General features: G+C 44.2%; 2 protein-coding genes and 1 long non-coding RNA gene across 3 annotated transcripts; 2 read left to right on the forward strand and 1 right to left on the reverse strand.

The window, feature by feature from the left end:
• Window positions 1–6,931, forward strand: PFN4 (profilin family member 4). The gene is made up of 4 exons (XM_021088369.1): window positions 1–925; window positions 1,231–1,368; window positions 2,691–2,796; window positions 5,902–6,931. Exons 1-4 carry the CDS (start codon window positions 809–811, stop codon window positions 5,928–5,930), a joined length of 390 nt encoding a protein of 129 aa, XP_020944028.1. The 5' UTR covers window positions 1–808; the 3' UTR covers window positions 5,931–6,931.
• On the reverse strand, window positions 5,693–27,523 carry LOC110260105. Its single transcript, XR_002342966.1, has 2 exons — window positions 26,386–27,523; window positions 5,693–5,909 (listed from the first exon to the last, which is right to left on the reverse strand). It is a non-coding gene; the product is annotated as an uncharacterized LOC110260105 (long non-coding RNA).
• TP53I3 (tumor protein p53 inducible protein 3) lies at window positions 21,022–27,192 on the forward strand. The gene is made up of 6 exons (XM_003125363.6): window positions 21,022–22,073; window positions 22,359–22,501; window positions 23,230–23,497; window positions 24,192–24,404; window positions 25,554–25,750; window positions 26,817–27,192. Exons 2-6 carry the CDS (start codon window positions 22,364–22,366, stop codon window positions 26,997–26,999), a joined length of 999 nt encoding a protein of 332 aa, XP_003125411.1. The 5' UTR covers window positions 21,022–22,073; window positions 22,359–22,363; the 3' UTR covers window positions 27,000–27,192.

Genomic DNA, 27,535 nt, shown 5'->3' on the forward strand with positions numbered 1-27,535 from the left:
CCCCCCCGTTGGCCAAATCACCACAAAGGGAGTGGCGGGCAAGGGACGCCTGTTTGTGGAGTTTGTCCTCTTGAAGACGGTCCAAGAAGAGTTGGGGATTTGTGCGGGAAATGTCACCTTAGGTGCCTTAAGTTGTTTTGAATCCCTTGGGGTTTTGATCAGTTTCATTGTTGGTGCTGATGCTACTGAGCCGAAAAGGAACGTGAGGACTCATGACCAGCATTTCTCATAATTTAATCTTGTTTACCTCCATAGTTCTCTATTTCGTCAGGGTTTACATTTTTTTTTATTTGTTTTTAGGGTTTTTTTTTTCCTATTATAGTTGATTTACATTATTCTGTCAATTTCTACTGTACAACAAAAGTGACCCAGTCACATACCTATAAATTTTTAATCCTAAATGATTCTTACGCAAACCATTGACATAGCTAGAAAATTATGAGCTATGATTTTTTCCAAACTCATAACCTTTCCATGATTCTATTTTCTTCTTTGCGTATTGGTGGACACTGGATGATGGCCCACCGTTTTCACTCTTCTTTGGGGGGGGGCGCACACCTGGGACATGTGGAAGTTCCCAGGATTGAATTTACACCTCAGTAGCAACCAAGCGGCTGCAGTGACAATGCTGGATCCTTAACCCACTGTGCCACAAAGGAACTCTCATCACTCTTCATCTTTTCAAAGTGCACATTGTGGATATTAAAACTGTCCAGAGTGTCTTAACAATATTTGTGTTCACAGGGCCTTTTAAAAGCCAGAGCAGGTCATTTTCAACTGCAGTTCCGTTTTTCAGAGCTGAGGGAGCATGAGCCATTTGCAGAACTTACTGTTAGATACCCTCCTGGGAACAAAGCATGTGGACTGTGCAGCCCTCATCAAACTCCAGGAGCGGAGCCTTTGTGTAGCATCACCAGGATTTAGTGTAAGAAAAAACAAGTTTGGGTTTGGACATAAGAGTTTAAAACTTTTTCTGTAAAGACGCATGGGGTATGCTGTAGACAATACATAAAAGAATGAGTGACTATGTCCTAATAAAACCTTATGAACACTGAAATTTGAATTTTATATAATTTTTACATATCAAAAAATTACTGTTTTGATTTTTTCCCCAACTGCTTAAAAATATAAAAACCATTCTTAGCTTGCAGGCCTACAAAAACTGGTAGTGGGCCAAATTTTGCCAGCCCACCATGGTTTGCCAACCTCTGGTCTATTTAACCTCTGCAGGTAATGCCCAGTGATATCCGAACACTTGTGAATGTATTTGCCAAGAACCCTTTGAAAGCCAGAAGGGAAGGATTGTATTTCAAGGAGAAAGACTACAAATGTGTCCGGGCAGATGACTATTCTCTTTATGCTAAGAATGTGAGTGTTCAAGATTTGGAAACAACTGGGTAAAAAACTTAAGAATTTGATTTCAATATCTGGTGCCTTTGCTGATTCTGTCTTTAAGATTAAGCCTGTTACTGCAATGACAATGTTTGAGATAACAGTCTAGTGCCAGGAAGGCATATGTAAGAGAAAGTACTAACAGAGAGTCTGATTTTGAGAAACATTCATTCCAGAATTTATCAACTGAACCTTGCCTGGACTGTAGTGGCAAGAGAGGAAGAAAAACATGGTCTTGGTGGCATAATAAGCTAGGATTAAGAGCTCTTCTACTCCAGGCTTTTTCAGTCACTTAAGTCAACCATTTCACTTTAGGCTTAAGCCGCTGTTTTGGGCAAATGGAATCCAATTAATGATTGTTACATGGGGGGGGGACCTATAATGCATCCTTCTCCTTCTTTAAAAAAAAAGTTCTCTTGTGGCTCATTGTATTAAGGATCCGGCATTGTCGCTGCTGTGGCTCTGGTTACAGCTGTGGCTTGGATTTGATCCCTAGCCTGGGAATATCTGCATGCCCTGGGCATGGCCCCAAGAAAAAAAAGTGATATTACTCTTGTGCTTAAAATGTCTCTTGGCAGGAGTTCCCATTGTGGCTCAGTGGTTAATGAACCTGACTTGTTTCCATGAGGACTCAAGTTTGATTCCTAGCCTCGCTCAGCAGGTTAAGGATCCAGTGTTGCCGTGAGCTGTAATGTACGTCACAGATGAGGATGGAATCCTGTACTGCTGTGGCTGTGGTGTAGGCCAGCAGCTGCAGCTCCAATTCGACCCCAGCCTGGGAACTTCTATATCCTGCAGGTGTGGCCATAAAAAGGAAATTTAAAAGTCTCTTGGGTCTCAGTTGCCTATAAGGAACTAAGGGAGTAACACTGACATTTCTGGATGCTGTGTTATGGGTTAGGCACACTTCTCCCATGTTATAAACAAAGAAGCCTCATGTACAGATCAGAAACAAGCTAACAAGGTTAAATAATTCTTCCATAGTCATACGGCAGAAAATAGAGGTGCTGAGATTCAAGCCCAGAGCTATCTAATTCCAAAATATATTTCCTTTCCATGACATCAGTTGTTCACTGGGATAGGGGTATATTACAATCAGTGGGGGAGCTTTTTTCAAAGTACACATGCTGTTATTACAGCAGTCTGAAAGACAACTAAATTAGTGAAAAAGAGTGGAGAGTCCAAAAACAAATATATGACTGTGGAAGTCAGAAAAGGGTGAAAAATGTGGCTGGAGTATAACTGCTAGTCCTGTGATTAGAACCAAGAGAAGGGCATTCTGTTTTATTCTTGTCCAGGAAAACACTGGTGTGGTTGTTGTGAAGACCCATCTGTATCTTCTGGTGGCAACTTACACTAATGGCATGTATCCCAGTGTCTGTGTGGAAGCCACAGAGAAGCTGGGTAAGTTTGTCTCCCAGGGCTTGTCTTTGTTCCCTATGATAGTCAGGTCTTCTGACTGCAAATAAGGCACTAAAGCCAGCTAAGGCAGAAAGAAGGAGTTTGTTGGAAGGATACTGAGGTGACTTACACAGCCAGTGGAAGGGTGGAGTGTGACTGAGCCGGAGGGAAAATGGATTCCGGGGATGGGAACACTGCTAGGACTCCTTTCTAGTTTCTCCTCCTAAGAGGATCAGCTTTGTTCATCGAATTGCAAACTGCCTCCTTACCTGGTAGTGTTGTGGCCAAGCCTTACATCCTATCTCTTAATTTCTTTTAGAACCCAGATCTGACAAGTCTTTTTTTTTCTTTTTTTTTATTTATTTATTTATTTATTTATTTTTTGTCTTTTTAGGGCCGCACCCACAGCATGTGGAGGTTCCCAGGCTAGGCGTCTAATTGGAGCTATAGTCTCCAGCCTACGCCACAGCCACAGCAATGCAGGATCTGAGACACATCTGCGACCTACACCACAGCTCACAGCAATGCCGGCTCCTTTAACCCACTGAGCAAGGCCAGGGATCAAACACTCAACCTCATGGTTCCTAGTCGGATTCATTAACCACTGAGCCACGACAGGAACTCCCTGACAAGTCTTGGTCATATGGCTTACCCTTATATTAGTTAGCTTAGAGGTCAGGGAAGGCAGGGTAAACAAGGAGAGATGTGGCTGCTGGGGGCTACCCTTTGTAAAAGGGCCAGTCACAGAAAAAGAAACTACAGTGAGCCAGCTTGTTGGTGATTACTGTGTTCTGTGCCTTAAAAAAAACAAACAACAACAAAAAAAAAACACTAAAAGACTGAGAACTTAACTACCATCACAGAAATCACACACAAACGTGTATGTGTACAGACCGTCACGGTTGTCATAAATAGTTCCCTGGCATGGACTGTCATAAACCATTCTACACAGCTGGCAATGAGGTATTCTGGGAGCAAAAAGTACTGAGCCTGGGCAAGACACGAATTAGGAAGCACCTCCCAGAAGGAATAAACTCCAACATGGGAGGAACAGGCAATTGCCAGCACCAAAGACCTTTCCTGAGCAGGTATCAGGATTTAAGGGAGGTTCGGTTTCAGTAGTGAAGAGCAGGAGCGCAGAACAGAGACTTGTATATCTGGGCTGATTATCAAAGTTACCCAGAAAACAAGGCTAAGGAGTTCCCACTGTGGCTCAGGGAGTTAAGAACCTGATGTAGTGTCCGTGAAGGTGTGGGTTTGATCCCTGTTCTTTTTTTTTTTTTTTTTTTTAATTTTCCCACTGTACAGCAAGGGGGTCAGGTTATCCTTAGATGTATACATTGCAGTTAGTTTTTCCCCCACCCTTTCTTCTGTTGCGACATGAGTATCTAGACATAGTTCTCAATGCTACTCAGCAGGATCTCCTTGTAAATCTATTCTAGGTTGTGTCTGATAAGCCCAAGCTCCCGATCCCTCCCACTCCCTCCCCCTCTCATCAGGCAGCCACAAGTCTCTTCTCCAAGTCCATGATTTTCTTTTCTGAGGAGATGTTCATTTGTGCTGGATATTAGATTCCAGTTATAAGTGATATCATATGGTATTTGTCTTTGTCTTTCTGGCTCATTTCACTCAGTATGAGATTCTCTAGTTCCATCCATGTTGCTGCAAATGGCATTATGTCATCCTTTTTTATGGCTGAGTAGTATTCCATTGTGTATATATACTACATCTTCCGAATCCAATCATCTGTCGATGGACATTTGGGTTTTTTCCATGTCCTGGCTATTGTGAATAGTGCTGCAATGAACATGCGGGTGCATGTGTCTCTTTTAAGTAGAGCTTTGTCCGGATAGATGCCCAAGAGTGGGACTGCAGGGTCATATGGAAGTTCTATGTATAGATTTCTAAGGTATCTCCAAACTGTTCTCCATAGTGGCTGTACCAGTTTACATTCCCACCAGCAGTGCAGGAGGGTTCCCTTTTCTCCACAGCCCCTCCAGCACTTGCCATTTGTTGATCCCTGTTCTTGCTCAGTGAGTTAAGGATTCAGCATTACCGCAAGCTGAGATAGGCTGGGATCCATCATTGCTGTGGCTGTGGCATAGGCCAGCAGCTGTAGCTCTAATTAGACCCCTAGCCCAGCAAATTCCATATGCCGCAGGTTCAGTCCTAAAAAGAAAAGACTAGGGGGGAGTTCCCGTCGTGGCGCAGTGGTTAACGAATCCGACTAGGAACCATGAGGTTGCGGGTTCGGTCCCTGCCCTTGCTCAGTGGGTTAACGATCCGGCGTTGCCGTGAGCTGTGGTGTAGGTTGCAGACGCGGCTCGGATCCCGCGTTGCTGTGGCTCTGGCGTAGGCCGGTGGCTACAGCTCCGATTCAACCCCTAGCCTGGGAATCTCCATATGCCGCGGGAGCAGCCCAAGAAATAGCAACAACAACAAAAAGACAAAAAAAAAAAAAAAAGACTAGGAAAATGGGCAGTTAGCCTAAAAAGAGGCCAGACTCTATCCTGTCAGTGGGTGCCCAGGCTATTCCCTTCCCCAAGTCACCTATGGGGAAAACTAGAGTAGTTACCTGACTTCTGTGGCTGGCACTAAAGAGTACTTAGGGCCACAAAACACTCCGAAGAAATGTGTGTTAGTTCAGAAAGGCTGGCGTCATTCTGCTAATATCTCACTGCTCTGGGAAGGGAAAGGCTGTCTGGGAAATGACTGATGCTCGTGAGGGATGGATAAGGTGGACATCCACTTGGGAGCCAGTCACTTGCCTCGTGTCTCATTACTTCTGCTATTCTTCCCTTGTTTTTCTTTTAATTACATTTTTCTCTATCAAAATTTATACATGATAATTATAGAAAATTTTGGAAATAAAGAATTATGACCATTATGAAAGATTCTAGGAAACAGTTATATTTATAGAAAACAGTGAACTCCTTGAGGTCAGGGATTGGGTCTTTACTCTCCAGTCATCCTCGTATCTCCAAGTACTTAGCACAGTGCTTTGTACATAATAGTCACTGACAAACGTTTATGGAATAAAGGAAAGAATGAATCATACTGTGATAATGTACTGTTCATAAATAATAACCATCTTCTGTTTTCTTTCAGGAGAATACCTAAGAAGAAAAGGAAATTAAGTCATCAGAAGACTACGAAAGACAGCTTTTATGATTTTAGAAGAAAACTATAGATCCTTTTAAAAAAGCCTTATTTTGTGGCTGAAAAACACTAGGCAGAAGATACTGAAAAGGAAGAATGGGTTAAGAAATTTCTTATTTCAAGAGATCATCTTTAATTGGAATTACTTGATCCATTTTATTCTTTTTTTTTTTTTTAAGTGTCAGTCATTGGCATGAATGTGAGGGCACTGATGGTTTCACAGGGCATTTCTGTTGGGAGACTCCTTCATGAGACTTGTATTCCCTAACATTTTACTGCCAAGAATGCAAGGCCCTAACCACTCGTCATGCAGGCCATTTCAGGGCTGTGTTGTAAGAAGCACCCTTGAAAAATGAAGTCATGTCTCCTGTCAGAAGAAAGAGCAAGCTAACTTACTACTTGGTATAAAAGAGGTGAACTCCCTGAACTTAGTGTTCCTGTCCTGGTGTGCAGCTCTCTGCATGTGTGGTATCTCCCTGTGGGACATGAAGAGAAGGGGAACCGATGCAAAGACCACCCAACAACAGGCCACTAGTCAGGGATTTGATGGACTTTACATGTTCCCCACCATCTGCAGGCATCTGCTTTTGTTGAGCATTGAAAAGGCCTTTCCCAAAAATCAACTTAAAAAGAGTTTTGATTCCATCTCCCTCGTCGCTTCCTCCTGGTCCACACAACTTAGTATAGTCAGTGAACGCAGCCTTCCCAGAAAGGGTTCATCTCCTCTTGGTCACCTCCTGAGTGACGATCAGAACAATGAGATGGAGAGTTACATAACCTATTTCAAAAATTCAGGATTCTACCCGGATCATTCCTAGGCACGATGCATCTTTTTTCCCCTAGTAGCAACCCCAGGCCGGCCTGGTTGTACGCCCTCCAAGAGTCCCTATGGAAGCAATACCACAGGCCACTGGCATTTCTTGACATTATCATGCTTTTTTTTTTTTCCTTTGCTTTTTGGGGCCACAGGTATGGCATATGGAAGTTCCCAAGCTAGGGGTTGAATCGGAGCTGCAGCTGCTCGCCTATGCCACAGCCACAGCAACCCCAGATCTGAGCTGTGTCTGCAACCTACACCACAGCTCACAGCAATGCCAGATCCTTAACCCACTGAGCAAGGCCAGGGATCGAACCTGAGTCCTCATGGATACCAGTTGGATTCGTTTCCACTGCACCACAATGGGAACTCCCTATCATGCATTTTCTAAATTCCAAAACCATGCTATCCGGGCAAAGTGTCTTTCGTTAGTGTTTATAAAACTCAGGAATTCCCATTATGCTACGGCAGAAACAAATCTGTCTAGGAACCATGAGATCGAGGGTTCAATCGCTGACCTCGATCAGTGGGTTAAGGATCCAGCATTGCCGAGAGCTATAGTGTAGGTCACAGACATGGCTTGGATCTGGGGTTGCTGTGGCTGTGGTGTAGGCCAGCAGCTGCAGCTCCAATTTGACCCCTAACCTGGGAACCTCCATGTGCCGTGGGTGTAAGCCCTTAAAAAAAAGACAGAAAACCTCTCCCATTTTCAGCTTTTGTACATCAGCCTTTCAAGTAGCTTACTTCCAGTACCATTCCTTTTCTGAACTTAGGTGCCAAGAACTGCAGATTTGTTCTTGGTGGTCAACCTGACTACTCGTCCATTCATTCATTTACCTGTTCACTTACTTGATTCTTTTTTGAATTGGAGGTAAAAATACATTTAAAATTTACTTATTTAGCCTTCATTAGTAGCCTACTGTGTGCTAGGCAGTGGTGATATGAAAGTAAATATGTACTCCACTCCAAATAGGATTACAATCTAGTGGAGAAAACAAAAGTATAAATGAGTTGCATTTCCATGTGATAAATGCTGTAACATATTTTTTTTCAAAAAAAGAACTATAAAGTGCCAAGCCTGAATCGACAAACTGTGCGTTCAGGAGCCTGAAAAGGCATTTGCGGCGAATCTGGAGTAAGTGAGGATTAGAAGAGAACATCCCAAGGTGTGTTCCCAGGTGAGGGAACAGCATATGCAAATTCCTGTTGTGTGAACAGAATGGTGAGAAGTCCAATGTGGCTGGAAAGTGGAATGTATGGGAGAATGATCCATGAAACTGAGAAGATGGATGGCCCAAAGGAGAAAAGCCTGCTTTCTTCAGGGTCACTCAAAGGACACACTCAAAGCAGTGCTATGGCCTGGACAGTACTTGTATGAAACTTTTACAATTCTGATTACAAAAGTAATACACACTTATAAAAACACTTGAGAAAATAAGTTACTCATTATTTCACATGAAATGAAAACCAACTGTTAATAGTTTTTATTTTCTTCCAGTCTTTTTTCAGTGCACTTAATATATACATTTTAACATAACCTAGGGGTTGAGGGCCCACTCTGTTCACTTAATATTATAAATCTTGAATATCATTAAAATTGCTTAGAGAATTTTGCATATCACATAATTTTCCTCTTTGTTAAATATTTAGGTTATTTACACTTTCTCACTTCATAAATATTGCAGTTTATAACTTTTATATAATTCTTAGTGTTTCTGATTCTTAGTCTAGAAGTGAAATTTCAGGGTCATAGTATATGAGCAATTTTACAGCTCTCTAGAGTTTTGTTAACAGAGTTTTACACCATGTTTTTTAAGAGGCAGTTGGGTTGGGGGAGGATGTTGTATGCAATTCAGCCTTTTTTTTTTTTTTGCTTGTTAGGGCTGTACTTGCGGCATATGGAAGTTCCCAGGCTAGGGGTGTAATCAGAGCTACAACCGCTGGCTACAGCCACAGCCACGCAGGATCCTAGCCGAATCTGTGACCTACACCACAGCTCACGGCAACGCTGGATCCTTAACCCACTGAGCGAGGCCAGGAATCGAACCCACAGCCTCATGGTTCCCAGTCGGATTCACTTCCTCTGCACCATGTCGGGAACTCCCAATTCAGTTTCCCATATTTACAGGATTGAGACCAGGCATTCTTTCCAAGTGCCGCAGTAAATGAGAATGAGAGGAAATGCAGTCAGTTGAACTGGCTGAGTCAGAAACCAGAAAAGCAGGTTACCATTTGAATCTAGACAGTGCTAGATCAGGGTGACATGGGACAGTTGCTCCTGTGCAATACTCATGAGGTTACAGGACAAGCCAGGAAGCATTTGGGGACTCCTAGCTACAACTCCAAAGGAAGCCAGGCATGCCAAGGCCCAGAGCTAAACAGAAGGCTAGACTATAAATGTTTTGGGCTGAAGTTACACTAAATCATCAAAAGAGAATGCACTAGGGCAGAGACATGCAAAGACTAGTGCTCAGGCCCACAAGACTTGATACCTGATTATACTGATGTGTATAGAAGGAATGTATAACCATAAAAAATGGGAGCTGGTCAGCCAGGGAAGCCTAGATAAGGAATCATGGGAGCAAATGCTTGTTGGGTCATTCAAGATAGGATCTTTGAGCAAACTATACAAGCTGTCTGGTATTTTCTAGCAGCAACTCTGATACCAAGCGGATGTCCTACAATTCAGTTCCATTTTGATACTCAGTCCCATAAGACTGCCTTCACTTTAGATGCCAGCCACAACTCCCAGGTCCCCCCAAATTATCCACACTTCTCACTTGGCTACAAATTTGGGGTTTCCTTTGCCCTCCCCTCAGGTTTGATAATTTGCTAGAATGACTTGAAAAACTCAACAGAGTGCTATACTTATGACTACAGTTTTATTATAAAGGATACAACTCAGGAATAGTCAAATGAAAGAAACATTTAGAGCAGAGCATCAGAGGTGGGGAACAGGAGCTCAGAACTTCAACGCTTTGATGCCCCACCCTCCCAGTACATCAATGTGTTCACCAACCAGGGAGCTCTCTAAACTGCGCACGCTATTCCAGGGTTTTTATATGGGGGTTTCATTGGTAGATTAGACTGACTAAGTCATTGGCCACATGATTTAACTTAATCTGCAGTCCCTCTCCCCAGAGATTATGGGTTGAGGCTGAATTTTAACTCTCCAATCTAATCCTCTAGTGACAAGCCCTATCCTAAAGCTATCTGGGCCCTCACCACCTACCATAAGTCATCTCATTAGTATAAATAACAAAAGCCACTCCTATCATTAAGCAAATTCCAATATTTTTAGGACCTCTGTGCCAGGAACCAGGGACAAAGACTAAGTATATTTTTATTATAACACTTCTGGTCTTAATGGCAAGGTTGTACCAGGTATAGAAGTGGGCATATCTTGCTATCTTAGCCAGATTAAATATTAAACATTTGATTCATCTCAGTCATCCCATCTTGTCCAGAATCCATGCTCACCATTTGGCTTTCTGTGTAGACCTACCTATAGATTTTGGGGTCAGAGTTCATGCTGATGATTTCTCCTTATAAATTAGCGTATTGACATGTGAATTTTATACCTTAGTCTTGTGGACTGTATACCCCCTCTCCACATGCTGACAAGCTGGGGTTTTGAGCCTGTAAGGCAGGTCTGACCCTGGATCTCAGTGATCCCTAAAGTACCGAAGGCCATCATGAAGCCTCCTGGCTACTTACCAGCAGTTACCAGACACCAGACGCATACACGCTGCACTGCTGGCTGCCTAGTGGGAGTGATTTGCATAAACTTTATGCAGACAAATGCCTCACTGTCTGGAGCCCAAAAATGTAAGATGGTCCAGTTGCTTCTACAAATCTCACCATGAAGTTCCAGCTGGGCTCAGCTACTCAGAAAGACCCACAAAAATGACACTGATGGTAGCTATACAATACTGTGGAAGTGCCCAGGGAGCAGGTGTTTTTCTGAAACAGGGGTCTCCAAAAGAGGGAAATTCGTGTCCTGGTGGTTCACAAAGATTCTCCCCCCACCCTGCTTTTTAGGGCCGAACTCAAGGCATATGGAAGTTCCCAAGCTAGAGGTCGAATCAGAGCTATAGCTGCCAGCCCTAAAATGTGGGGGAAAAAAAACACCACCACAACACCACAGCAACAGCAACGCTGGATCTGTAGACCTACACCACAGCTCACAGCAATGCTGGATCCTTGAACCCCACTGAGCGAGGCCAGGGATCAAACCCGCATCCTCATGGATCCTAGTCAGGTTCATAAACCGCTGAGCCACGATGGAAACTCCCACAAAGACTTTAAGTGGAGCATCTAGGCATGAATGCACTTAAGGGGTTTATTGTTTTTCCAGATCCTCAACTTCCATTATGTACTTTCCTAAAATTGCCTGTCATGATTGCCAGTTTTTCTCCTCCATCTCCCGTCTCCGACCGCCTTTCTCCCAGTATGCAAAAGAAAGCCCTACTCACATCCAGCCCCAGTCTTGCTGTGATGTTTGCCTTGGAGTGTAAGAACTGCAGGGTGCCAAAGGAAATTTAAAAATACCAAGAACTTTCCTTTATTGACCTCGGCCATCCTCTATTGTCAAAATTACATCATAGGTGAAGAAGAGTCCCATGAGAATAAAGCAAAAAGAGCATCACAAGGAATAGTGAACATCTTTGTATCATGATTCCTCTAGGAGGGAAAGACTATGTTTTATCTGTTTCTTGAAATTCAGAAGCAAGAATTTATCATAAGGACATAAATTCACATGATCACTTGAAAAATGAGAAACTTCTACAAAGGGTGGGGGAAAAAAACATATACATGGAAGAATAACTTGACCCCCATGCTGTACAGCGGGAAAAAATTTAAAAAATAAAATAAACTATACTCAATATATTGTAATAATCTATAATGGAAAAGAATGTGAAAGAAAAAATATATATATAACTAAATCACTTTACTGTACACGTGAACCTTACACAATATTATAAATTAAATTTCAAGAAATTATGATGGGAGTCCCCGTCGTGGCGTAGTGGTTGACGAATCCGACTAGGAACCATGAGGTTGCGGGTTCGGTCCCTGCCCTTGCTCAGTGGGTTAACGATCCAGCGTGGTCGTGAGCTGTGGTGTGGGTTGCAGACTCGGCTCGGATCCTGCGTTACTGTGGCTCTGGCGAAGGCTGGTGGCTACAGCTCCAATTGGACCCCTAGCCTGGGAACCTCCATATGCCGCGGGAGCGGCCCAAAGAAATAGCAAAAAGACAAAAAAAAAGAAAAAGAAAAAAAAGAAATTATGATGGAGCATGATGGAGAATAAGAAAAAGAATGTATGTATGTATGTGTGAGTGGGTCACCTTCCTGTACAGTAGAAAATTGACAGAACACTCTAAACCAGGTATAACAGAAAAAAATAACTTTAAAAAAAAAGTTAAAAAAATAAAACGTATTATAAAAGTTCGAAAAAAAAAAGAAAAATGAGAAACTTCTGAGAGAAAGCATAGTTAACAATGACGGCCGGCTTTGCCAATAAAAATGACACAGGTGTTTTTCATTAAACGGGTTACATCTCCAGCTCCAAGATGTTAATTAAAATATATTTAAAGCACGTGATAAGGCGAAAGATTTGGTTAAAAAAATTGCTTAGCAAAAGTATATTGGAATTAACATTTTTACTTTCCATGTCTTCATGAGTATATCAATTTAAACAAGGTGCCTCTGAGTGAAAAAGTAGCAGAAATAATTAATGACTTGATAAATTTTCACAAAGCTTTGTTGGTGTAATCCTAGAGCTGAGAACTAGAATGACACGACTAACTAATCCTTTAAGGTTGAGTGGTTTCCAAATCTTTGCTTTCAACAAAATTTAAGGAAAACCTAATTAAGTTGACAACTAATAGATCACTGAAAATAATTTTTGATGATAGATCATTATATGGCTTTTATCATATAACTCAAATAATTGGCTGACATTCCTATAATGAAGTTTATTTCCCATTTAATTTATGTGAATTAGGCTTCTCAGAGTTTGCCCATAAAAATGAAAAATAGAAAGATTAATGTTGAGCCCAGTCTCATTCTAGCAATAATTAATATTCATCCACAGATATAATAAGTGGTTGGGAAAATTCAGCCCCATTAATGGCATATTTTACTTTCTATGTTCAATAATTATTAATACTTAAAATATTTTTTAAAATATTAATGGGAGTTCCTGCCGTGGCACAGTGGTTAACAAATCTGACAAGGAACCATGAGGTTGCAGGTTCGATCCCTGGCCTTGCTCAGTGAGTTAAGGATCCGGCGTTGCCGTGAGCTGTGGTGTAAGTCGCAGACGCAGCTCAGATCCCACGTGGCTGTGGCGTAGGCTGGCGGCTACAGCTCCAATTCGACCCCTAGCCTGGGAACCTCCATATGCCGTGGGAGCGGCCCTAGAAAAGGCGAAAAGACAAAAAAATAAAATATTAACTTAATAACCTAAATAATGTAAAAATAATTCTAAATAATGTTGTTTTGATCAGCTGTGCACTAAGAACATTGTAATGATAATAAATCCTGAAAAAAATTGACACATAGCCATATGGTCACAGAATTTTGTTCTGCTTTGTTTTTAGGGCTGCACTCATGGCATGTGGAGGTTCCCAGGCTAGGGGTCGAATCAGAGCTACAGCTGCTGGCCTATGCCACAACCATGCCAGATCCGAGCCGCATCTGCGACCTACACCACAGCTCCCGGCAACGCCGGATCCTTAACTCACTGAGCAAGGCCAGGGATCGAACCTACAACCTCATGGTTCCTAGTCAGATTCGTTTCCACTGCACCACGACAGGAACTCCAAGCAGGGGATGTTTTAAGAAAAGCAACCTGTTCTGTGGGGTTTCCAGCAGACCTCTTTGCTGACTCTTTGGGAGGTCAGTGCACTCAGAGATGGAGAAAGTCTGTGTGGCACCAAGGGAAATCCCATAAACTCCCTTCCAGCTTAGGAGCAATACCTCCTTCTCCCTCCTGGAAGGCCCAGCTGTTTCCATGGTGTCCTTCCTTTTCTCCACTTGTTGCCCTTTTTCTTCCTCCTCCAGTGAAGCCTTCTGGTGGGAGTGTTGATGAGACAGCCTAACTCTGGAGTCCTGGGTTCCCCTGGCTGCTCTGCATTGACTAGCTCTGAATCTCAGTTCCCCCATCTGAAAATGGATCTCATACGGGTGCCTCTTTAGGGTGTTGTGAGCCTCCACTGAGCACAGCCCCATCCATGCATTGTGACTTGTCCCCCAGCCCAAGGAGCTCCACCCTATCAGACACCCTCAGCCTCGAGGGCTAGCCCTGGGGTCCCTTGGGCTTCACCACACCTCTTTATCCTCCACCCACAGACGGTACTGTCTCTTCTCTGCCCACCACAGGGCTGGCACAGGGCTGGGCAAATGATGGTTACCCCTTCCCACAAAGGTGGGTTATCTGCCCTTTAGGATGGCAGCCAGAAGGGAAAGCTGCAGTTCTTCCACCCTGTCACTTGACCCTGACTGCCGACCCTACCCCCAGCCTCAAACTGCCCTCGTCCTCAACTCTGAGCCTCTCACTGGTGCCTTGACACACCCTGACCTCTAATCCTAGTTCTGACCAGGACCTGTCCCCCATGGGGACAACTATGGACAGTTTTTATGACCAACATGAGACAGAACCAAGATTCTCAGCCTGATTAACTCTGAAACACAGAGCTCCAAACACACATATGAAACCAATTTCTTCATGTTTTCCACTCAAATATCTCAAAGGTACTTCTACTTGAATATGCTCAAAATTTAACACATTAATCGTCCCCAACATCTGCTCCTCTCCCAGGGCTTCCATTTCTGAGAACAGTGCTGAGAATCCATCCAGGCACGGAATCCAGAAATCTAAAGGTCAAGCTTGATACCCCTTTTCTCTCACATCTCCATGTCCAACAGATCACTGAGAAGTCAGTTTTATTTTCTAAATACCTTTTACTTTTCCCTTTCTCTCTATTTCACTGCCATCTCCCCTAGTCCAAGCCACCATCACCTTTCACCTGGGCTACTGCAATACTTTCTAAAAGATTTCTCTATACTCACTCTTATCTTTTCTAATCCACATGCTATGCTACAATAAAAGTGATCTCGGGAGTTCCCGTTGTGGCGCAGTGGTTAATGAATCCGACTAGGAACCATGAGGTTGCGGGTTCGATCCCTGCCCTTGCTCAGTGGGTTAACGATCCGGCGTTGCCGTGAGCTGTGGTGTAGGTTGCAGACGCGGCTCGGATCCCGCGTTGCTGTGGCTCTGGCATAGGCCGGTGGCTACAGCTCCGATTCGACCCCTAGCCTGGAAACCTCCATATGCCATGGGAGCGGCCCAAAGAAATAGCAAAAAGACAAAAAAAAAAAAAGTGATCTCTTCAAAATGTGAATTTAATCATGTCGCAGCCCTGCTTAATACACTTCAGGACGCTTTCATTCCTTCTAGAGTAATAATAAAAAACTTACAAGGCCAACAAGTCGGCAAAGGCGACCCCATGCCTATCTCTGCAGCCTCATCTCCCGCCTCGCTCCTCCTCCAGCCACAGGGCCTTCAAACATATTTCCTCTGTCTCATATCTCTCTACAACCATCCAAATATTCATCAGGAGAGGGACTTGTTGAATAAACATTTGTATATTCACATAATGGATGTAGCTGTAAGAAGGAATGTAAACTGCTATAGGATAATCTCCAAAAAATGTTCTTCAGTATAATAAGCAAGATACAGAACAATATATGCTATGTTTTATCTTAAAAAAAGGAAAATATATGAACATATCTATACATATTTGCTTATTATTTAAAAATAGAAGAAGGCAAAAACTGAACTAAACCAATGTTTACCTTAGAGGGGAGGAAGAAACGGGGTGGGAGGGACAGGTATAGAAGCTAGATTTCACAGAGTTCCTGTTGTGGTGCAGCAGAAACAAATCCAACTAGGAACCATGAGGTTGTGGGTTTGATCCCTGGCCTGGCTCAGTGGGTCAAGGATCTGGCGCTGCAATGAGCTGTGGTGTAGGCTGCAGACTCACCTCGGATCTGATGTGGCTGTGACTGTGGCTTAGGCCAGCAGCTGTCGCTCTGATTGGACCCCTAGCCTGGGAACCTCCACATACTGCAGGTGTGGCCCTAAAACAAAAAAAAAAAAAAAAAGAAGCTAAATTTCTCTGAGTGTACCTATTTTGAAGACTTAATTTTGCTGCCATATAAATGTTTTACATAATTTCAAAATGAAATTAAATTTAAAATGTAAAAAAAACCCTCTAAAACACAAAATTAAAGAAATAAACAATTGTGTTTCCAGTTGATTGATTAGCCACACAGAAAGGAATAATTTCAAGTGATACTAAATTAAAAACAATCATTTGAGTGTATTCTTTATTTTGGGATATATCCTAGGAACAAATAGAACAGCAAGGAAATTTTAAACTGTTTTCAGTAATCATGTTACTATTAGTAATAATAGATTGTATTCTGAAACAATTATATGAATATACTATAGATTAAAAATCAAATAAGTTATTAAGATCATTAGAAGCCATGATTTTCAGAAAATATATATATATAAACTCAAAGGAGTTAAAACACTATAATCTTAAACTTGAATTGGAAATATCAGTTGAAACTCTTGATGCTTTTTTTCTTTTAAAAAGTGGTTATTTCTGGAGCTCTTGTTGTGGCAGCAGGGTAAGAATCTGACTAGTATTCATGAGGTTTCGGGTTCCATCCCTGGCCTCACTCAGTGGATTAAGGATCCAGCTTTGCTGTGAGCTGTGGTGTGGTCACAGATGTGGCTGGGATCCACTGTTGCTGTAGCTGTGGCGTAAGCTGGCAGTTGCAGCTCCAATTCAACCCCTAGCCCAGGAACTTCCATATGCTGCAGGTTCAGCCCTAAAAAGAAAAAAAAGAAAAAATAGTTATTTCCTAGCTCTGCCCTTTAAGAGGGTCTAGAAACAATAGCCATAGCAATGAGGCACCCCTTGTGTACAGACTGTGGTCTCTAAATGCCATTTTCTTTTCTTTCTGTCTTTTCTTCTTTTTTCACAGCTACACCTGCAGCATATGGAAATTCCCGGGCTAGGGGTTGAACTAAAGCTGCAGCTGCAGGCTTATGCCACAGCCACAGCAACACTGGATCTCAACCACATCTGTGACCTATGCTGCAGCTTGCAGCAACACCGGATCCTTCATCCACTAGAGTGAGGCCAGAGATGGAACCCTCATTCTCACGGACACTATGTCAGGTTCTTAACCTACGGAGCCACAACAGGAATTCCTAAGAATCATTCTTGGGATTCTAAAGTAAATCATTCTTTGGTCACAGTAAAAGGGCTAAGTGGAACAGGGGCTATTTTTCCACCTCTCCTGCCAACATAAAGGAGGGGTAAATTAGAGCAGAAATGTAGGTGCCTCCACTTCTCTTATGGATTTTCTTTTGTTATAATGCTTGCACTTCCCTCCCTGGCCTTTTCCAATGGCTCAAACTCTTCAAAATCCCATTTAAACGTGTGATCATTCATTTGAACAACAAACCTCAACTGAACACTTACACGATAGGTAAAGGCATACTGAGATGATAAGGGTACTCTCGAGATCCAAAGCTCCTCTGCTGATCTCACTTGGGCTCATTCATGTAGCTGCAGTCAGCTGGCAAATCATCTGCGCCTATTTGGTCCAGGGGATCTCAGCTGAGATAGCTTGTCACTGCTCCATGAAGTCTCATTCTCTGGCAGAGGAGCTCAAGCTTCTTCACAGAGCAGTGAAAAAGTTTCCATGGGAGTTCCTGCTGTGGCACAGGGGGTTGAGAATCTGACTGTAGCAGCTTAGGTCCCTATGGAGGTGTGGGTTGCTTCCCCAGCCCCATGCAGAAGATAGAGAATCTGGTGTTGCCACAGCTGTGGCTCAGATTCGATCCCCCACCTGAGAACTTCCATATGCCTGAGCGTGGCCATTAAAAAAAAAAAAAAGAGGAAAAAAGAGAAAGTTTCCAGTAGCAAGAGAGAGGAAGTTCAACATACGAGCCCTGTTCATTGTTCTACTGGCCAAGCAAGTCACATGGTCAAACCCAAAGTCAGTGTGCGAAGGGATATGCAGGGTGTGGTTACAGGGAGACATGGTTCAGTAGGACCATTACTGTAGCAATCTTCTTTGGTTTTTTTCCTTCATTTTAAATATTTCTTTTACATAATTCCACATGTAAAGTGCTTTAATATTAACAGTTTTTGTTCTTTTCCTTTTTTAATTTTGTTCCCTACTTCTCACAACAGCGTCCTCTTCCAGATAAAACCAAACAACTAGTATATAAAGATAACTATAGGGTGTTCCTGTTGTGGCTTAGTACGTTATGAACTCAAGTAGTATCCATGAGGATGTGGGTTCAATCCCTGGCCTTGCTCAGTGGGTTAAGGATACAGTGTTGGCATGAGCTGTGGTGTAGGTCGCAGATGAGACTTGAATCCTGCATTGCTGTGGCTGTGGTGTAGGCCAGCAGCTCCGATTAGACCCTTAGCCTGGAAACTTCCATATGCCATTGGTGTGCCCCTAAAAAGCAAAAAAAAAAAAAAAGTAATCGGTTAAACATACTTCAAGCAGAAGAGCAGTTGACTATAAAACCTCCACCCCAGAAAGTACTGATGAAGCATCCAGTATCCTGTCCTTCTCACTCGTGCCCCATTCACACTGGCCAAAGCTAGTCACAGAGCCAAGCCCAACATCAATGGGGTGAGTAATATTGTTCTACTGGGAGGAATAATTTTGCCAGAAAAACCTCCATTTTCTCTAGAGTTTTAGATGTGTTGCCATAAAGGTATGTGTACTTTGAATTTTTTTAATTTTTTTTGTCTTTTTGGTTTTTTTAGGGCTGTATGGAGGGAGGTTCCCAGGTTAGGGGTCTAATCGGAGCTGTAGCCACCAGCCTACATTGCAGCTGAAGCAACGCCAGATCTGAGTCATATCTGCGACTTACACCACAGCTCACAGCAACGCTGGATCCTTAACCCACCGAGAAAGGCCAGGGATTGAACCCCACAATGTCATGGTTCCTAGTCGGATTTGTTTCCACTGTACCATGATGGGAACTCCTGAATTTATTCTTCTTTAAATCATTCTTCTATCTGAAGTTATATTTCCTTTCTCATTCCTAATCTTTAGACTTTGTGTCTCTCTTATTGCCTAAATCTAACTCACAATAGATTATCTGTTATCAGTTTTCATAAAGAATTAATCTTTGGATTTATTTTCCTTTTTTTTTTTTTTTGGTCTTTTTAGGGCCGCGCCTGTAGCATATGGAGGTTTCCAGGCTAGGGGACCACAGCCACAGAAATGCTAAATCCAAGCCGCACCTGCAACCTACACCTCAGCTCACAGCAATGCTGGATCCTTAAGCCAGTGAGCGGGACCAGGGATCAAACCCGAAACTTCATGGATACTAGTTGGGTCCATTACTACTGAACCACAACAGAAACTCCATATTCCATTCATTCTGACAGACCCTGATGGTGGCTCGCTTCCATTAGATCAGTTATTTTCTGATTGCTGGAACACCCTAAATTACTACGGCAGGCCCACAGACAGTGAAAGGGGAAGTAGTCTCTACCTTTGCAGCCTGTGGGTATATAAGATGGCAAGAAGACTCCTTGCTCTTGTGACTCCCTGGACTTGCCCATCCATTAAGCTCCATGTGAGGCCCAGTGTGGGCTAGAGACTTGGCATACACTCTTATGAGACAGTCGCCTTCCTATAAATCTCTACAAGTCAAACTTTTCCTCAGGGTCTATTGTTTTCCACTCCTTGTCCAGAAACTCTGGCATGATTCTTCAGATTTGGTTCTCACCTAGACCTAAGTAGTGAGGGCAGGGGAGAAAATGCCCTCTGTAGAATCCTCAGAGGAGATGCATAAGCAGGGCGCTGAAGGATGAGTAGATTTTCCTAGAAAGGAAAGAATATGACCTTAAGGGCCAGGCTATTCTTTAATTACCAGGAGACAGCAGCAGAGGTTTCTTGCCCTCCCTAAAAGGTGGTTGCTCTCAGACACTACAGTCTACCCACAAAAGTAGCAAGAAAACCACACCACACAGGTTTCAGAAAAGTCCTCTTATGGACTTTCTCTCTGGATACACTGTTCAGCTTCTGTCCCTTTTCTTGCAATGATGGCTTTGACATAGATGGCAAGAGAAGGGACAGTGGCTGACAGGCATTTTTGAAAAATAGGCCTTATAAAGACATGATTTGGGTAACCTTCTTCAAGACGTTATGTAAATAAAAGAGAAGAAGGGAGTTTGGGGAGTTCCCTTTGTGGTGAAGCGGAAATGAATCCGACTAGTATCCATGAGGATTAGGGTTCAACCCCTGGGCTTGCTCAGTGGGTTAAGGATTCTGCATTGCGGTGAACTGTGGTGTAGGTTGCAGACCTGATTCAGATCTTAAGTTGCTGTGGCTGTGGCATAGGCCAGCAGCCTCAGCTCTGATTTGACCCCTAGCATGGGAACTTCCTGAAAAAAGGATTTTTTCCCTAAAAAAGCAGTAAGCAGAAAAAGGAAAGAAAGAAAGAAAGAAAGAAAGAAAGAAAAAAAGAAAGAAAGAAAGGAAGAAAGAAAGGAAAGAAAGAGAAAGAAAAGAAAGAAAGAAAGAAAGAGAGGAAGAAAAAGGGAGTTTTGTAATTGATAGGAGAGTTTGTTCCCCCAGGTAGCCTTTTTTTCGACTAGAGCCCTGGACGGGGACCAGGAGATATGAATTTGATTCCCCGCTCTGATATTCACCAACTATCTCCCCCTTGAAACGAATTTTTTTTTTCATATGGTAGTTCTATTTTTATTTTTTATTTTATTATTATTATTATTATTTGTCTTTTTGCCTTTTCTAGGGCCGCTCCCGCAGCACATGGAGGTTCCCAGGCTAGGCGCCTAATCGGAGCTGTAGCCGCCAGCCTACGCCAGAGCCACAGCAACACGGGATCTGAGTCGTGTCTGCAACCTACACCACAGCTCATGGCAACGCCGGATCCTTAACCCACTGAGCAAGGCCAGGGATCGAACCTGCAACCTCAAAGGTCCCTAGTTGGATTCGTTAACCACTGTGCCACAGTGGGAACTCCCTTATTTTTTTATTAAAGTGTAGTTGATGTACAATGTGCCAATTTCTGCTGTATAGCAAAGTGACTCAGTCATATATATATATATATATATATATATATTCTTTTTTAAAATATTTTTTTCCATCATGGTCTATCCCAGGAGACCAAATATAATTCCCTGAGCTATACAGTAGGACCTTGCTGTTCCCTTGAAACCAAATTAATCTTTCTACATCTCAGTTCCTTTTTTTAGTAAAGTGTTAATGAAGATCAAATAAGAGAACACATGCGAAGAGGTGGTAAATTATGAGGCACTGAAAAAACAAAGGTTACCTATTTTGTTTTTGTACTGAGGCACATACACGTGTATTCTTCTAACCCAGTGGTTTTTAACCAGGCGCAGTTTTGCTCCCCCAGGGGCTATCTGTCAATGTCTATACATTTTTTGTCACAGCTGGATGGGGGTGCTGTTGGTATCTAGTGGGTGGAGACCAGGGATGCTGCTAAACATCCCACACTGCACAGGACAATAAAAAATTATTTAGTCCAAAATGTCAATAGTGGCGAAGTTGAGAAACCTTGATATAGCCTATTTATACAGCCTTTAATCAGGCTAAATTGCCTCACTGGGCAGCATCTCCCAGGGGCGGCTCCCCCATCCCCAGGTAAGACAGGAGGAAGTGACAAGGATCCCAGGACTGCTTTTACCTTCCTCCTTTCCCCAGTGCTCCTCTCTCGTCTCTCAGCACACCCTGCCTGCCCATCCTACTTGAGACGCTAACCCAGAGGAAGGGCAGGAAGCCAGCCCTACAGCATAAAAGGGCTAAAAGCATGGATTGACTGGGAAATGGACCGATCGTCTGCCAAGAGCTTCAGCCTAGCTGCCTAGAGAGAGGGAAGTTTTCTCAAAGTGAGCGCCAGAACAGCATTCCACGCCAAACCAAGACAAAGACTAGATTCCAAAGGCGCAAAGTTAAAGAAAATCTGATTTGCTGACGCTAGCTTTGCATTTTAAAGGTGGAAGGAGGAGAAAGAAGAAGGGAAGGGTTGGTTCTGGTCAGCCCCACCCCTCGCGCTGCCCAGAGTCCAGCCGACCCTTGAGGTGCCGGCCGAGGCAGCGCCACGGCTCCGGGATTCTGCTCTGGGGATCCGCAGGGAACACGGGACCGCGCCGTGTCGCCTGGGGCAGCAGAAGGGCCCAGCCCGGGAGCAAGTAAGTTAACTCAGGCTCCAGTGACCCGGACGGGTGGGAGATTCCTACTCAGAGGGAGTGCATCTTGCTTCATGCAAGTGTTTTCCTACTCCGCTGCATCCAACCTGCACGGCCATTTTCACTGCTCGCCCTCCCAGTCTGTGTTCTCCGTGTGGGTCGGGTTTGGAGGTGGCAGAGAAGGACCACGAGGGTAGAGGGACAGGAGCCAGACCTAGAGAGGGAGACTGCTGGCCGGCAGGGGTCGCTGCGCCCCTCAAAGAACCTTGCACTACTCTATGTCCTCAGGGAACATGTTAGCTGTGCACTTCGACAAGCCAGGAGGACCAGAAAACCTTCACTTGAAGGAAGTGGCCAAGCCAAGCCCAGGGGAGGGTGAAGTCCTCCTGAAGGTGGTAGCCAGCGCCCTGAACCGGGCGGACTTACTCCAGGTACTCAGGGGTCAGGCAGGAGAGGGACTGGGCAGGACTCCAGGGTCTTCAAAAAACATTCACCAGACACAGAAGGAATGACTTAGAGCAACAAAATTAAGGCTCATCATGAAGTGTGTGCTGGGGGTTCTGAAATTAGAACCATTCAGTCTCTGTTGTTTACACAAAACACAGTGGCATTTGCAAAGCAGAGTCCACCCTGTGTCAATCCATTGTCTGCTCAGGCTTCCATATGAGTCTGGAGCTACCATTTGTTGGGTGGGAGGGCAGGGGGGTTGTGTGTTAGGCCTTGCTCTATCTCAACTACTCTTTAGGCAACCCTGTTCGCCTTTTGTCTTCTACAGATAAAGAAACTGAGGGTCAGAGAGGTTCAGGAGCCCAAGGCCACAACACTAATAACCAAGCCAACTGTAATTCAAATTGGGGTCTCTGTCTCAAGGCTCCAGAGTCTTCTTTCTACTCTGGGGGTCCCAGAGCTGACTGAGGGCAGTACGCTAAGAATTTTCTTCTGACGTCTATTTGAAGCACTAAACTGGGCCAGCTACATTTTTTGAATTGAGAAATATAAATATATATCAGAATCATCAGGGGACACTTATTCAAAATAAATAGGATTTGGAATTACCATTGTGGCTTAGTGGATTAAGGACCCAATGGTGGGTTAAGGCCAGGATGGTGACACAAGATTTCTAATCATGCTCCCTACTGAGTGTACCCTTTCTCTGCAGAGACAAGGCCACTATGCCCCACCCCCAGGAGCCTGCAACATTTTGGGACTTGAGGCATCTGGACACGTGGTGGAGCTGGGTCCTGGCTGCCAGGGACACTGGAAGATTGGTGACCCAGCCATGGTTCTGCTGCCTGGTGGGGGCCAGGCTCAGTATGTCACTGTCCCTGAAGGGTTCCTCATGCCCATCCCGGCAGGACTGACCATGCTCCAGGCTGCAGCCATTCCAGAGGCCTGGCTCACTGCCTTCCAGCTGTTACATCTCTTGGGTGAGGAACCAGCCCATGCTCACTCTATACAGCATGGTCCAATTTCTTTATGACTCAGACACCTCAAAGCCCAGCAGTCCTGGAGTTCCCATTGTGGCTCAGTGGAAACGAACCCGACTAGTATCCATGAGGATGCAGTTCCATCCCTGGCCTCGCTCAGTGGATCAGGGATCCAGCGTTGCCGTGAGCTGTGGTATAGATTACAAATGCGACTCAGATACTGAGTGGCTGTGGCTGTGGCATCTGATTCGACCCCCAGCATGGGAACTTCCATATGCCACAGGTGCAGCCCTAAAAAAACAGAAAAAACCCCAGCACTCCTGAAAGCTCCATTTCAGAAGGAGCCCAGTGGCTGTGTAGCGCCTGTATTTGTAAGGCCAGCTGGAGGTCAGTTTCAGACCAAAGAGGGGCTGGCTTCAGGTAGTGACAGTATAAGTCAGAGATGTGTTTTTGGTATTATTTCATAGGTAAAACAGATTATGGATGTGCCTGCTAATAACTGCTTCAATAAGTTGTTTCCCACTTTGATCAGAGGCAATAAGATGAAAAAGAACTATCAATATGTGCTCTTAAAACAGCAAGAGGTTTGACATTTGGTGGTCCCAGGGCCAGGTGATTGTGGTAGAATAAGCCTATGTGGAGAATGCGTAGCAGTCGGAAAGTAAAAGAAATGGTTCCTGTCTTTCTGTCACAGGAAATGTTCAGGCTGGAGACTCTGTGCTAATCCATGCAGGATCAAGTGGTGTAGGCACAGCTGCCATCCAACTTGCCCGGATGGCTGGAGCGATTCCTCTAGTCACAGCTGGCTCTCAGCACAAGCTTCAAATGGCAGAAAAGCTCGGAGCAGCTGCCGGATTCAATTACAAAGAAGAAGATTTTTCTGAAGCAACACTGAAATTCACCAAAGGTAAACAAAGCTTCTGCGATTGAGCAGGAGCTTCAGGGAAGATTAAAGAAAATCCTTGGAGTCCCCGTTGTGGCTCACCAGAAATAAATCTGACAAGCATCCATGAGGATGCATGTTTGATCCCTGGCCTTGCTCAGTGGGTTAAGGATCCAGCATTGCAGTGAGCTGTGGTATAGGTCGCAGATGTGGCTCGGATCCAGTGTTGCTGTGGCTGTGGTGTAGGCCAGCAGCTACAGCTCCAATTTAACCCCTAGCCTGGGAATCTCCACATGCCTCAAATGCAGCCCTACAAAGACAGAAAAAGAAAAAAAGAAGAAAAAAAAAATCCTCACCAGCCTCAAAGTTGCCTCTGGATCTGTCTTCCCTCTGCCAAAAGCACAGCTGCCTAGGACAAATTCTAGTACTCTGGTGTTTGACCACTGGAGACAGGCAAGCAATATTTAAAACTAAGATGATTTTCCTGTACATTCTTGTAAGTGGTATGATTCACACATGTTTTAGAAAGTGGATAATCACACAAGGTTGGCCTGGACTTCTTCAGGACCTCTTTTTCCCAACCAGCCACTCTGCAGTGAGTTAAGAGGTGGCGAGGGGCAGAGACCAGTTTGGATCTAGTCATAGTAGACTCCCTAAATGGTTAAGCAGAGGTGTATGCCTTTATATTCCAAATCCAAATCTGCATATATTTGGCTCATCCCTTTCCAATTTTCCACATGAGTCAAAAAAGAGAGATGAAAACCAGGCTAGCAAAGCCATGGTTCAGACAACCCAGTGCAGACACTTTATAACTTAGATATGGACTAGCCTGCCCTGTAGCCTGGGGTGGATCTCCCCTCTTCCCCTGGGTGCCAGTACGTTCTCTACTGATGTGGATGTCAAGGGAAATACCAGATCATGATATCACCCCATTTCCCTCTAGCTGAGGCATGAATCATAAAAGAGGAACTATATCACGCATGTATGATAGAGTTCAGCTACCTAAACTCCTTTTACAACCATGTTTCTACGAGCAATGTTTTGAGTTCAATCTACAGATTTACAGCTTGCACTTGTATTTCTTTATACCCGTATATCCACAAATGTATCAGAGAAATCTTTTCTTGCACCAAGCTTTCTGTGTCTGACTAGCATCACAAATCTGTGTTGAAGGTGCTGGAGTCAACCTTATTCTAGACTGCATAGGCGGCTCCTACTGGGAGAAAAATGTCAACTGCCTGGCTCTTGATGGTCGCTGGGTTCTCTACGGTCTGATGGGAGGAGCTGACGTCAGTGGGCCTCTGTTTTCAAAGCTACTTTTCAAACGAGGAAGTCTGATCACCAGTTTGTTAAGGTCTAGGGACAAAAAGGTGAGTATTGAGTGAAAAGAAAACATGTGATTTATTATCCAGAAAAGTCTGATTCATTCACATAATCTTGAAAAAATAAAGATCATATCTTAAGTTAGAGAGCCTATATAGAAACCTGCCCCCCTGTGGATAAATAGCTAATCTAATTTCACGGAACTAATAAAAATCAGTTGATAAAGGCCTCAACATCTTAGAAAGAGGGTAGCTAGGGAGTTCCCATGATGGCGCAGCGGAAAGGAATCCAACCAGGAACCATGAGGTTGCGACCGCAAGCCCTGGCCCCAATTAGTGGGTTAAGGATCCGGCATTGCCATAAGCTGTAGTGTAGGTAGAAGACGAGGCTCAAATCTGGTGTGGCTGTGGCGTAGCCAGGACTACAGCTCCAATTTGACCCCTAGCCCGGGAACTTCCATATGCCACGGGTGTGGCCCTAAAAAGCAAAAAAACAAAACAAAACAAACAAACAAAAAAAAACAAAGAGGATAGCTAATACGTAATATGTAAACATAACAATAAATGAAGCATTGACCATGCTAGGAAATACTTCTAATAGTTCCAAGACTGTTTTCAAAGACAGAACTGTTCTCAGTGGGCTAAGAAAACCTCTTAGGTAAATAAGGTTAGTAAATTCCTACCTTTAACAGATTATACATTCCCGAAATCTTTTGTGAGTAGCAGTCCAGCAGGTGCCAAGTTTGGGAATGTTTCCCAAAATGATTTCACATTGCTGGGGGATAGCAGAGGTTAAACATCCCTTTTGAATTGAGCCTATATTAAGTCCTGTCTGAGGCCATCTCCTGCTTGAAGTCTTTACTTAAAAACAGCCCTGTCAGCTTTCAGTGACACTAATACTTTCTCCAGGCTTTGATCTTTATCTGGTACAGAAGAGATTACAAATCTAGGAGTATGCACATACATGCTGTTCGTCAAGGGGTTACTTCGTGCCCTTGTGTGACTTTTCAGACATGTACAAGTTTCAGGAAGAGCAGAAATGCGAAGCAGGATGGGGACTGGCCAGGTTGTTAGGCCACTGTCCGGGCTGATGGTCTCCTTTTCCTTATCTTAGTACAAGCAGATGCTGGTGAAGAGCTTCACAGAGCAAATTCTGCCCCACTTCTCCATGGAGAGCCCTCACCGTTTAGTGCCGGTTCTGGACAGAGTCTATGCCATGACTGAAATTCAAGCGGCCCATGTGTATATGGAGACTAACAGGAACATGGGCAAAATCGTCCTGGAGCTGCCCCAATGAAGGATGAGGGAGGGGGCAGTAGAGGACGTGGCTCCCTCAGGTCTTCCAAGAGCAAACTTCAAGAAAATTCACTGTACAGTCAGGCCACTGGGTGCTATTCCAGGCTGGGCTGTAACCTCCTGTTCCTTCCCCAGCCTTCTCTAACGATCCTTGTAAAACTGGTCTAGGAAATAAAGAGTGGAATTGAAGAGTGGCGCGTGGACTGGGGCCGCCGGAGCGGGAGTGAGGTGGAAGTGAGATGGGGCGTCGCAGCGGCCCGGGCGGGGTGTGGGGGTGATTACAGAGGCCGAGTCACCTGAGGCCTAAGATGGGGGGCTGAGGCTGCGCCAGGAGTTCGGAATACCCGGTACAGCGTCAGCCAAACACCAGAACCCTTCAGTCTCGGCTTTGCGCAGTCAGAAGCCCTTGCCTCCACAACGTGTCCCTAGCACAGCAGCAAGCGCCCTGCAACACCCCCCAACTCTAGACCCCGCCTTCTCCCACCACTCACCCAGGGGCAATCCACCTCACCCAGTTCTCCTCAGGCCCCGCCCTTT

The sequence above is a fragment of the Sus scrofa genome, chromosome 3 (genome assembly GCF_000003025.6).
Source record: "Sus scrofa isolate TJ Tabasco breed Duroc chromosome 3, Sscrofa11.1, whole genome shotgun sequence".
NCBI classification, from domain to species: Eukaryota; Metazoa; Chordata; class Mammalia; order Artiodactyla; family Suidae; genus Sus; species Sus scrofa.

Excerpts from the sequence above, each read along its gene's own strand:
- PFN4 (XM_021088369.1), top strand. The coding sequence starts at position 809 with ATGAGCCATTTGCAGAACTTACTGTTAGATACCCTCCTGGGAACAAAG. Across the intron at positions 926-1,230 it reads TAGCATCACCAGGATTTAGT|GTAATGCCCAGTGATATCCG; the intron begins GTAAGAAAAAAC and ends TAACCTCTGCAG. Across the intron at positions 1,369-2,690 it reads ATTCTCTTTATGCTAAGAAT|GAAAACACTGGTGTGGTTGT; the intron begins GTGAGTGTTCAA and ends ATTCTTGTCCAG.
- TP53I3 (XM_003125363.6), top strand. The coding sequence starts at position 22,364 with ATGTTAGCTGTGCACTTCGACAAGCCAGGAGGACCAGAAAACCTTCAC. Across the intron at positions 22,502-23,229 it reads ACCGGGCGGACTTACTCCAG|AGACAAGGCCACTATGCCCC; the intron begins GTACTCAGGGGT and ends CTTTCTCTGCAG. Across the intron at positions 25,751-26,816 it reads TAAGGTCTAGGGACAAAAAG|TACAAGCAGATGCTGGTGAA; the intron begins GTGAGTATTGAG and ends TCCTTATCTTAG.